Source organism: Homarus americanus, unplaced genomic scaffold (genome assembly GCF_018991925.1).
Source record: "Homarus americanus isolate GMGI-L3 unplaced genomic scaffold, GMGI_Hamer_2.0 scaffold11150, whole genome shotgun sequence".
NCBI classification, from domain to species: domain Eukaryota; kingdom Metazoa; phylum Arthropoda; class Malacostraca; order Decapoda; family Nephropidae; genus Homarus; species Homarus americanus.
Window position 1 is genome coordinate 683620 of NW_024720555.1, and position 12971 is coordinate 696590.

At 53.1% G+C, this 12971-nt stretch overlaps 1 protein-coding gene across 1 annotated transcript in view; it reads right to left on the reverse strand.

Moving 5' to 3' along the window:
- LOC121860574 (retinoic acid receptor RXR-like) overlaps positions 1–12743 on the reverse strand; it is a 32729-nt gene extending 19986 nt beyond the window's left edge. Inside the window, 2 exon segments of the mRNA XM_042357744.1 lie at positions 12684–12716; positions 12719–12743. Coding sequence (XP_042213678.1) covers positions 12684–12716; positions 12719–12734 — 49 coding nt within the window. The 5' untranslated portion in view covers positions 12735–12743.
- Between the last annotated feature and the right edge of the window lie 228 nt (positions 12744–12971).

Here is a 12971-nt window from a genome sequence, read left to right on the forward strand (position 1 = left end):
CCCCACATTAATCTGTATGTTCACTGTATGTTCCTTCACCTTTCTAATGAAGGCTTTTGTTAAAACCACCAATGTATGTAATAAGTCATTTATGTCCAATGTTCAGTCTGAGCTGCAGAACTTTTTCAATAAACTGTTAATTATTACACACACACACACCCTACTGTAGGGAGGGGTGAGGGGCAGGGGTGGAGGGGAGGGGAGGGGTGGAGGGGTGTAGGGAGGGGTGAGGGGGAGGGGAGGTGTAGGGGGGGGAGTGGGAGGGGTGAGGGGGGGGTGAGGGGTGTAGGGAGGGGTGAGAGGAGGAGGGGTGGAAAGAGGGGTGAGGTGTAGGGGGGTGAGGTGGGGAGGGGTGAGGGTGTCGTAGGGGTGAGGGGTGTGAGGGGTGAGGGGGGAGGTGGAGGGTGGAGGGGTGTGTAGGAGGGGTGGAGTGTAGGGGGGTGAGGGTGTAGTGAGGGGTGAGGTATGTCAGAGGGTGGGGTGTAGGGGTGAAGGTGAGGCAGAAAGACCTGTTAGGGAGGGACTCACCTTCTCCCGTCCATTTACGAAATAAGACTGTGTGTGTAATAATAATAATAATAATAATTGTTTGAAAGAGCTGGCAGCCAGAAGGCTGAAAATACAGTTACATATTTGGGGAATGTCATAAAATAATATACAAGGACATAAGGACACAAATAAGACATATAGTAAATTATGACAGATCAGCCCAGTTCATTTCATATTGATAGGTAGGGAGCAGTGTTTACTGGGAGTGAATATAATTGATTTATTACATGTTATTGATAATTTTACAATGGTTGGGACTCCTGTTTTATAGCGACCAGTTCTGCACGGATGTGTGTGTGTGTGTGTGTGTGATAGAGAGACAGGCAGGGCAGTGGTGGAGACAGGAAGTGGGCAGGCAGCAAGGTAGGGTGAGGACAGGAGAAAAGTAGCAAGGTAGTGGTGAGGAGCAGGAAGTGGCAGGTGGCGCGTGTTGGGCCCTCAGCGGAACCCAATTCTGACACCGGTCACCCATTTACCGCGACACTCATGCTAATTATGGTAATCACCTGCCAATACAAGGTGACGCTAGCAGGTAATGAGTACCACGATCACCCCCTCCTCTTCCTCCTCACCCCACCCCCACCTCCTCCTGTTACCACCTCTTTCCTCCATCCCACCCCCACACCCCCACCCCACCCCACCCCACCCCACCCCACCCCAACCCCACCCCACCACCCTCCCCCCACCCCACAACCCTCCCCACCCACCACCCTCCCCACCCCACCACCTCCTGCACCCCACCACCTCCCACCACCTCCCACCCCACACCTCTCCCCACCCCACCCAACCTCCCACCCCACCACCCCCACTCCCACCACCCTCCCCACCCCACCACCTCTCCCCACCCCACCACCTCTCCCCTACCCCACCACCTCTTCTCCCACAACCTTCCCCTTCCCTCCTCCCACCACCTCTCCCTACACACCCACACCCTTCAAGACGAATACCGAACTACACATCTACTCTTGATTACAACAGACAGGTTATATTGCTCTCAGGTGTTAACAGAGTTAGTTAGTTTGTTTAGCTGGATATTAAGTTTGTTGTGTAGTTATTAGAAGAGGTTAGTGGTTTAGCATAGAGATGAATATTGCCTGAGGTATAATATTTGTTCTCTGTCTGTCTCTGTCTGTCTCTGTCTGTCTGTCTGTCTGTCTCATTCTCAAACCGTCACTGTTATTTGTAGACTGTTTACACGATAGCGAATTAGTACCGTTGACATGAACAGTGTACCATCAACAGTGTACCATCAACAGTACCATCAATAGTGACCATCAACAGTGTACCATCAACAGTGTACCATCAATAGTGTACCATCAACAGTGTACCATCAACAGTGTACCATCAATAAGTACCATAACAACAGTGTACCATCAATAGTGTACCATCAACAGTGTACCATCAATAGTGTACCATCAATAGTGTACCATCAACAGTGTACCATCAACAGTGTACCATCAACAGTGTACCATCAATAGTGTACCATCAACAGGTTACCATCAATAGTGTACCATCAACAGGTACCATCAACAGTGTACCGTCAATAGTGGTACACGGGTCATAGTTTAACACCACATACCGAGAGACGACCAGACGGGTACTGGGCAGACCAAGAAATGTGTCCCTATTTATTTAAGTAAATAAGTGGTACGTAAGGAGGACCCAAGGAGTGACGTGAGGCCCAAGTGAGACGTAGGTAGGTAAGGTGAGTGAGTCTGCTGAGCGGGGGAACTTGACCCAGAAAGTATGAGAGGGTCGTCACTCAAGTCACTGGGAGGAGGGGGGGGGGAGGGAGCAGGTGGGAGGGGGAGGACCAGGTGGAGGGGCGGAAGGAAGTAATCAGATGGAGGGGAGTGACCAGGTGGAGGGGGGAGGCAGGTGGATGGGGAGTAACCATGAGGAGGGGAGGAATGACCATAAAGGCTAGTGAACAAGGGGAGACCAGGTGGAGGGGGAAGGCTGCACGGAAGGGGGAGTGACCAAGAAAGGGGGAAGGAGGACCAAGAGGAGGGAAAGACCAGAGGGAGGGGGGAGGACCAATGGAGGAGGGAGGACCACGAAGAGGGGGGAGAGGAATACAAGGGAGAGAGTGAACAGGGGAGGACCAGGTGGAGAGACTGACCAGGTAGAGGAGGGAGTGACCACAGGGAGGAGGGGTGAGGAAAGTGCGTCACCAGCCGCAACAGACAGTGAGCTAAAAACACTGCCCCCCCCTCCCCCACAACCCCCCCTCCCCACCACACGACCCCTCCCCACCACACCCCTCCCACCACACCGTCCCCCCACCACACCCACCACACCACACCCCCTCCCACACCACACCCCTCCCCCACCCCCCCACCACACCACACCCTCCCCCACAACACCCTCCCCACCCCCTCCCCCACCACACACCCCCCCCACCTCATCTTGCCTGGTATCTCTCCAACGCTCTGCAAAACCCTGTCTTACACCCACTGACCACCACACGCCTTCCCCACACCCACACCTCGCTTTACACCTACTTGTCTCAACATCCATCCCTCACTACACCCCACACCCAGCTTTATTTCTCCACACCGTTGTACACGCACAGTCGGCCCTCACACACCCCACACCACACCCAGGCCTCACTACACATCCACACCACACCCACACCCCACACTACACTACACCCCACACTACACCCTACACCATACCCCACACCACACCCCCACACCACACCCCCCACACCACACCCCACACCACACCCCCACACACACACCCCACACTACACCCCACACCACACCCCACACCACACCCCCACACCACACCCCACACCACACCCCCACCACACCCCACACCACACCCCACACCACACCCCCACACACCCCACACCACACCCCACACCACACCCCCCACACCACACCCCCACACACACCCCCACACTACACCCCTACCACACCCCACACACACCTCACACCACACTCTACACCACACCCCACACCACACCCCTACCACACTTACACCACACCCCTACACACACCTCACACTACACCCCACACTACACCCTTACACTACACCTCTACACTACACCTCTACACTACACCCCACACTACACCTCATACCTTTCACACTACACTCTGCTAATACACCTCACACTACACCCTCACTGTTGTCTCACGGTTGGTGGTGGGGCTTGTTGCAGCACAGTGTGGGGAGACACACCTTGCCACACAGGCCGCCCTCCTCTATTGTGTCCTGTGCTGGCCTCTCTGGTGTAGTGAGGGGGTGTACAGTAGGTGTAGTGGTGGTGGTGAGAGGTGGTGGTGGGAGGAGGTAGTGGTGGTGGTGAGAGGGTGGTGTGTGAGTGAGTGCAGTGGTGGAGGGCTGAAGAGCAAGTAGCAGGAGGGAGGTGGAGGTAACACAGCCACCTGTTGCGTCTGAAGGTAATGAATCGTCCGTGCGTGGGAGCATAAGTGCGTGTGAGTGTGTGCGTGAGAGTGTGTATAACATCAACACACTCCACACATTAAAATAAACAATAGAAAAACGTCCACAACAACACTAGATAACAGAACCCCTAGACTAGGGCCCTGGGAGCCTGCAGGGCCCCGGGGAGCGTGTGGATCATGAGGAGCCTGTAGGGCCCCGGGGAGCCTGTAGGGGCCCGGGGAGCGTGGTGGGATCATGAGGAGTTTAGGGGCCCCGGGGAGCCTGTAGGGCCCTGGGAGCGTGTAGGATCATGAGGAGTTAGGGGCCCCTGGGAGCCTGTAGGGCCCTGGGAGCGTGTAGGATCATGAGGAGCCTAGGGCCCCTGGGAGCCTAGCCTGGGGAGCCTATGGGGCCCTGGGAGCCTGTACAACCACCTCCCCCACTATTAAACCTAGCAACACACACAAGGCTTCCCCTTCCCACGTCCCCATCCCCCCAGGTCATGAGGTGAAGGGTCAGAGAGCCTCCCATCCCCATACCACCATTATCCCCCACCCCCCATAACAAGAGCAGCAGTTCGAGGAGAATCTTGCTACTGCCTCACAACACACTTCCTCTACGTGGCCTGTGTGTGTGAGACGAAGAGCGAGGGGCGGTATGATAGAGGTGTATAAATGGAAGTCGGGGTTAAACAAAGGGGCCATTACAAAGGTACTCAAACAATCCAACGAGGAGCGAACTCGTAACAATGGTTTTAAATTAGACAAATTTAGATTTAGGCGCGAGATAGGTAAACACTGGTTTGGAAATGGAGTGGTGGATGAGTGAAACAAGCTACCAAATATCATCATTAACTTGAACACGCTGGATAGCTCCAAACATAGGTTGATGGATAAATGAGCAATAGTTGTGTAAATGGACTGGCCAGTATGGACCAATAGGCCTCGCTGCAGTTTTCTTATGTTCTTGTGTGTGTGTGTGTGTGTGTGTGTGTGTGTGTGTGTGTGTGTGTGTGTGTGTGCAGGATATGTTATTTGATTACGACGCACTACCTGCCCCCACACACACAAACACCATCTGTGAGGGAATTACTACACCAAGTGATGCCCTCATAACACCATCTGTGAGGGAATTACTACACCAAGTGATGCCCCTCATAACACCATCTGTGAGGAATTACTCAAGTGATGCCCCCATAACACCATCTGTGAGGAATTACTACACCAAGTGATGCCCCTCATAACACCATCTGTGAGGAATTACTACATCAAGTGATGCCCCTCATAACACCATCTGTGAGGGAATTACACCAAGTGATGCCCCTCATAACACCATCTGTGAGGGAATTACTACACCACGAGGCCCCTCATAACACCATCTGTGAGGGAATTACTACACAAGTGATGCCCCTCATTACACCATCTGTGAGGGAATTACTACACCAAGTGATGCCCCTCATAACACCATTCTGAGGGAATTACTACACCAAGTGATGCCCCTCATAACACCATCTGTGAGGGAATTACTACACCACGTGAGGCCCCTCATAACACCATCTGTGAGGAATTACTACACCAAGTGATGCCCCTCATAACACCATCTGTGAGGGAATTACTACACCACGTGAGGCCCCTCATAACACCATCTGTGAGGAATTACTACACCACGTGAGGTCCCTCATAACACCATCTGTGAGGGAATTACTACACCACGTGATGCCCCTCATAACACCATCTGGGAGGGAGTTACTACACTGACGAGTTTGCTGTCTCAACACCTACATTAATCTATATGTTCACTGTATGTTCCTTCACCTTCTCTAATGAAGGCTTTTATTAAACCACCAATGTATGTAATAAGTCATTTATGTCCAATGTATAATTTCAGCCTCAGCCTGCAGAACTTTTTTCAATAAACCGTTAATTATATCACTATCTTAGTTTAGATATGATAATTTTATGTCTTTTAAATGCTTAAAAGACATAAATTCAACATAATGTCATAAAACTAAGATATACTTATGTAAATGAGTGTGTGTGTGTGTGTGTGTGTGTGTGTGTGTGTGTGTGTGTGTGTGTGTGTGTGTGTGTGTGTGTGTGTGTGTGTGTGTGTGTGTGTGTGTGTGTGTGTGTGTGTGTGTGTGTGTGTGTGTGTGTGTGTGTGTGTGTGTGTGTGTGTGTGTGTGTGATCATCAACAAGAGGTGAACAACTCACTTGAGAGATAGCACTGCTAGGTTCCTCTCCGTAAAACTCACCTGTGAAAGAACAACATCCAATTAATATGTGTAAACAAACAAACAAGCAAACAAACAAACAAAATAACCAAACAATTAATATATATACAAAAAACAATATAAATCACAAAAATAACACTATAAATCAATTAACTAATTTGACATTTGATAATTATTTGAGCATTGTTGATAAGAGTAAACATACGAATTAATGAAACAAGTTATTAGTAGTGTGTGTTTCAACTATATTTAAAGATCAATAATGTATAACAACAACAATAACAACTATAACAACAACAATAACATGATAAAATAAAAATACAACACCAACAATAAATAATAATAAAAATAAAAATAATAATAACACAACAATTGAACATAACAAACTTCACCACGGAGAAAGTACATACAGGTTGATACAGGTTGATACAGGTAGACACAAGTGATACAGGTTGATACAGGTAGACACAGGAAGACACAGGTTGATACAGGTAGACACAGGTTGATACAGGTTGATACAGGTAGACACAGGTAGACACAGGTTGATACAGGTAGACACAGGTTGATACAGGTAGACACAGGTTGATACAGGTAACACAGGTTGATAACAGGTAGACACAGGTTGATACAGGAGACACAGGTTGATACAGGTAGACAGGTTGATATGGGTACAAAATTTTTATAACTGAACATCGGAAAATTATAACCAGACCTTAAATGGTCGTGTGTGTGTGTGTGTGTGTGTGTGTGTGTGTGTGTGTGTGTGTCACCTCCATCCATTCAGACATCCACAACACGTGATTCTCTCTCACACACACACACACACACACACACACACACACCTGCTAAAACATCACGATTGACCTCGACATAAACACCAAGTGAGGAAGTGTCCCACAGCTTCATGCTCTAGGACAGGTAGGTGAACAGACATACAGGCAGGCAGATAGACAGGTAGATAGGTAGACAGACATAGACAGATAGAGGTAGGTAGACAGACATACAGGCAGCAGCAGATCAACCGAATGGTGGTAGAGGAGTAGATGTGAAACTTGCCTGCTTGCTTGCTTGCTTTACCATTCAGGGGAGGGGCTGAGGAGGAGGGCAGGAGAGGTGAGGAGGAGGGCAGGGAGAGGTGAGGAGGAGGAGGGCAGGCTGGGAAGGTGAGCCGCCAGCCTGACGTAAGACTCACCTTGGAGGTAGTGTCGTGTGAGCATCTCTAAGATCGAGTGGAGGTAGAGGCAGGCGGCCCTCAGGTAGGTGGGGAGGAACCCAGTGGGGGACATGGGAGTAGTGAAGATACTGTCCCCTCACCTGCCTTATCTCACACCTCACCTGGCCTTATCTCACGCCTCACCTGGCCTTATCTCACACCTCACCTGGCCTTATCTCACACCTCACCTGGCCTTATCTCACGCCTCACCTTGCCTCACTCCTCTAGTGCCACACCAGACAACAGTCTCACCTCGGTTAACACTGCCTGACTCTACGCTGCTTCTCCCACTCTGTCCCAACACTAATCAATGTACGTGTGGAGGTCAATGATCTGACTCACACACACACACACACACACACACACACACACACACACACACACACACACACACACACACACACACACACACACACACACACACTGCGCTTGCCTACCCGTGCAAGTGTGCCTGTTTACTGACCTATTTCCTGCCTGCCTGCCTGCGTCGACCTGATTTCTGTCATTCTTTCTGTCCTGCACCCAGCCTGCGTCTCATTCTGTTCCACAATTAGCCTGTTGCATGTTCCCACCACAGCCTGCCCATGTCCCATCCACAGCCGCCTGCTCCCTGTCCTACCCACAGCCTGCTCCCTGTCCTACCCACAGCCTGCCCTGTCCCACCCCCCAGCCTGTCCCTGTCCCACCTCCAGCCCGTCCCCGTCCCACCTCAGTCTGTCCTTCACCCCACCCCCAGCCTCATCCCTGTCCTACTCCCCCAGCCTGCCTCCCCCTGTTCAACCCACAGCCTGCCCAGTGTAAGTGTAGGCGTGGTTGACCGACTTAACTCACCACAGAAACAGGTCAGACATGATGAATGGTGGGACACACACACACACACACACACACACACACACACACACACACACACACACACACACACACACACACACAGACACACACACACACACACACACAGGGACCAAGATGGGACCACTGTGCTTCCTCATCCTGATCAACGACGCTCTATCGGACACCTCACAGGTGGAAGTACGTGGATGACTGCACTGTGGGGGTTTAGTGGACAACACCGCACCAGACTACTCATCGCTACAAGGCACCCTGGAAAGGCTACAGGCATGACTACGGAGAACAAGGTCACCATCAACCACACTAAAACCGAAGTCATGCACAGCAATACCGCCACTCTCCAGTGCAAGCCCCAGCAGTCACAGTGGTGCCCATCCTCCAGCTGGTGCAGTCTGCCAAACCCTGTGTAATTATAGACAACAAACTTGACTGGAAGGCCCATGTAAATAACACAGTCAAGGCAGCCTCGTATCGTCTCTACATGCTACGACGACTAGGGTCAATGGGACACCCACGCCAGAGCTGAGGACCATCTACAACGCCTTTATTCTCTCAAACTAACGTATGCGTCACCAGTGGTCGTCTTTTCTCAACTCTACCCAACAACGTCAGCTAGAGAAGGTACAGAAAAAGGGCCTGCAGAATCATGCTCGGCGCAGAATACCCGGCTACACCAACGCCCTCCACCCTGGAAATGCCATCCCTCAGTGACTTCCACCACCAAGCACCGAAAGGCTTTGGCAGTGGACTACTGCACCACCCTCGTCATCGCCACCTCCTCCACCGGCAGTCCCACCCAACTCCCGCGCAGTCCGCCACTACAACAACAAAATTCAGCCCATAAGAGCCCGCACCGATAGATATAAGAACAGCACCATCCCATCTATTGTTAAAAATAAACAACTCCTGACTTATGTACTGTACAGCCCTGTAAAATGTATTCAGTGCATATTATATCATTATGTCTAAATCAAATGTAAGTTCAGAATATTTTCAGCCACCGGCTGCAACTCTATTAATAAACCGTTTATTATTTTACATATATTATTTACACACACACACACACACACAAACATGCACGCACAGAGAGAGAGAGAGAGAGAGAGAGAGAGAGAGTCGGCAAAATGAAAAAGGGGAAGAGACAAGACTGGCGGTGAGGAGAGGTAACAGGAGAGAAAAGGTGAGACATAACACAGGTGAGAAAAACAGCGAGACAAAACAGGAGAGGCAACAGGTGAGACACAGGTGAGAGGCAACAGGTGGGACACAACAGGTGAGAGGCAACAGGTGAGACACAACAGGTGAGAGGCAACAGTGAGACACAACAGGTGAGAGACAGAAGGTCAACATACCACGCCAGCATTTACCACCTAAATTATTGAGGGAAAACAGCCCAGTTAAAGGAGAGGAAGGAGGGAGGGAGAGGAGGAGAGGAGGGAGTGAGGAGGAGGGAGAGGGGGGAAATGATAAGGTGGGAGGAAAGGTAGGGAGCGAGAGGGAGTGAGAGGTAAAGTGAGGAGAGAGACAGTCACCAAATACGGGCGTAGGGATACCGTCAGGAAGGACTAGCAACATCCCTAGCTGCCACTGGACTCCAGGGAGACGCGGGGATAAGATCGAGGAGTGAAGGAGGCCAAGTCCTTCAACAGGTACCAGGTCAGCCTTAAGGAGGAGAGCAACCCATGATGGTTCTAGCTGATCAACAGGTGAGGAGGAGGGGAAGGAGGGAAGGAGAGAGGAAGAAGGATGCAAGGAGCAGGGAGATAAAGGAGGAGGGGAGGGGGAGAGAGGGTGGGAGGAAGGATGGATGGAGAAGGAGAGAGGAGATAATGAGGAGAGGGAAGGAGAGAAGGAGAAGGATGAAAGGAGCGAGAGAGAGAGAGAGAAGGAGGGAGAGGGAGATAATGAAGAAGAGAGAAGGAAGGAGACGGGAGAGAGATGAGGGAGGGGAGGGAAGAGGAAGGAGGGAGGTGTGATGCAGCAGGTTCCACTTGGGAAGGACAGCCTGTGGAAGGCATCCCACCACCAGAGCAGGTTAAGGACAGGAGGAGAAGGAGAGGAGAAGGAGGGGGAGAAGAAGGAGAAGAAGAGGAGGTAGAGAAGGAGAAGGAAGAGGAGGAGGTGAGAAGGAAGAGGAGGTGGAAAAGAGGAGCAGGAAGAGAGGTGGAAAAGAGAGAAGGAAGAGGAGGAGGTGAAGAGGAGGAGCAGAAGGAGAAGGAAGAGGAGGAAGAGGAAGTGAAGAAGACGAGGAAGAAGAGGAAGAAGAAGAGGAGGAAGAAGAGGAGGAAGAAGAGGAGGAAGAAGACGAGGTGAAGAAGAGGAGGAAGAAGAGGAGGAAGAAGAGGAGGAGAGTCAGCACACCTGGATAAAAAACATCAAACAACTAAGACAAAAACATAAAGGTGTGTGACCTGGTCCTTACCTGTGAGTGACCTGGTCTCTCAGTGAGTGACCTAGTCTCACCTGTGTGTGGACCTGGCTCATCCTGTGAGTGACCTGTCCCAGAGTGACCTGGTCCTTACCTGTGAGTGAGACCTGGTCCTACCTGTGTGAGACCTGGTCCCACTCAGGGACCTCCCCTTCCAGGAGTGACCTGGTCCTACCTGTGGAGATGACCTGGTCCCAACCTGTGAGTGACCTGGTCCACCTGTGTGTGACCTGGTCCTACCTGTGTGTAGACCTGGTCCTTACCTGTGAGTGACCTGGTCCTTACCTGTGTGACCTGGTCACCCAGAGTGACCCATCCCCTGAGAGTGACCTGGTCCTACTCTGTGTGACCTGGTCCTTACCTGTGTGACCTGGTCCCACCTCGTGAGGACCTGTCCCACTCAAGAGTGACCTGGTCCTTACCAGAGTGACCTGGTCCTCACTTCCAGAGTGACCTGGTCCTTACCTGTGAGTGACCTGGTCCTTACCTGTGAGTGACCTGGTCCTCACCAGAGTGACCTGGTACCTGATCTGGATAAAACTAACTGTTAAATATCTCAGAGTACAAGATGTTGAGGTGGAGGAGAGGAGGGAGGGAGAGGAGTGTGAGGGGAGAGGAGGTGGAGGAGGGGAGGGGGAGGGAGAGGAGGGGGAGGGAGAGGAGGGGGTGGGAGAGGGGAGGGGTGGGAGGAGAGGGAGGGAGAGGAGGGGAGAGGGAGGGGAGGGAGAGGGAGGGGTGGGAGGGAGAGGGAGGGAGGGAGGGGAGGGGAGGGGAGAGGGAGGGGAGGGAGAGGGAGGGGAGAGGAGGTGGGAGGGAGGGAGGTGGAGGGAGGGGAGGGAGGGAGAGAGTGGGAGGGAGAGGGAGGGGAGGGAGAGGAGTGTGGAGAGGAGTGGGGAGGGAGGGAGGGAGGGAGGGAGGGGAGGAGGGGAGGGGAGGGAGAGGAGGGGAGGGAGAGGGAGGGGAGGGAGAGGAGGTGGGAGGGGAGGGGAGGGGAGGGAGGGGAGGGGAGGGAGAGGAGGGGAGGGAGAGGAGGTGGAGGAGAGGGAGGGAGGGAGAGTGGAGGAGAGGAGGGGGAGGGGAGGGGAGGGGAGGGGAGGGGAGGGGGGAGGGAGGGGAGGGGGAGGGGAGAGGGAGGGGAGGGAGAGGGAAAGGGGAGAGGGGAGGTGGGAGGGAGGGGAGGGAGAGGGGAGGGGGAGGGAGAGGGGAGGTGGGAGGGAGAGGAGGGAGGAGAGGGGAGGGAGAGGAGGGAGGGAGGGGAGGGGAGGGAGGGGAGTGGGGAGGGAGGGGAGGGGAGGGAGAGGGAGGGGAGGGAGAGGGAGGGGGAGGGAGAGGGAGGTGGGGAGAGGGAGGGAGGGGAGGGGAGGGGAGGGAGGGGAGTGTGGGAGGGAGGGGAGTGGAGGGGAGAGGGGAGGGAGGGGGAGGGAGGGGAGAGGGAGGGGGGAGGGAGGGGAGGGGAGGGGAGGGGAGGGGAGGGAGAGGAGGGGGAGGGGAGAGGGAGGGGAGAGGGAGGGAGGGAGGGGAGGGAGGGAGGGAGGGGAGGGAGAGAGGGGAGGGGAGAGGAGGGGGAGGGGAGGGGAGGGGGAGGGAGGGGAGGTGGGAGGGAGAGGAGGGAGGGAGGGGAGGAGGGGAGGGGAGTGGAGGAGGGGAGGGAGGGAGAGAGGGGAGGGAGGGGAGTGCAGGAGAGGAGTGTGGCGGGGAGAGGGAGGTGGCGGGAGAGGAGTGGAGGGAAAGGAAGAAGAGGAAGGAGAAGAAGGAAGATGGTGATAAGGAGAGGAGGAGGATAGAGGAAGAAGGAGATAAGGAGAAGGAAGGAAGAAGGAAGAGAGAGAAAAGGGAAAGCATAAAAGAAGATGGTAAAGGAAGGAGAAAGAGGAAAGAAGGAAGATGGATGAGTGCAAGGAGGTAGGGAGGTGGTAGGGAGGTGGTAGGAGGAGTGTAGGAGGAGGTGTAGGAGGTCGTAGAGGAGGTAGAGGTGGTAGGAGGAGGTAGGTATTGTAGTGTAGGGAGCTGTACCAACCTGGGGTCCAAGATCGTTGTTGGGACCTGTGATAATGGACGACACCGACATGACGGGCTTTTCTTGATCACAATCATGGTGGTGGGTAGTACTTCAGTAGTTGTAGTACTGGTAGATTGTGGTAGTAGTGGTAGTGGTGTGTGGCCATGATCTCTCAGGCTACACACACATCCTTGTTTTCGGTGTAGTGATGATGATGGTGGTGGTGGGTGTGTGACTATCACCACCCCTGCACCACACACAGCCCCCTCACAAGGGACACGGAGCAACACCACGTAATCCACTTCA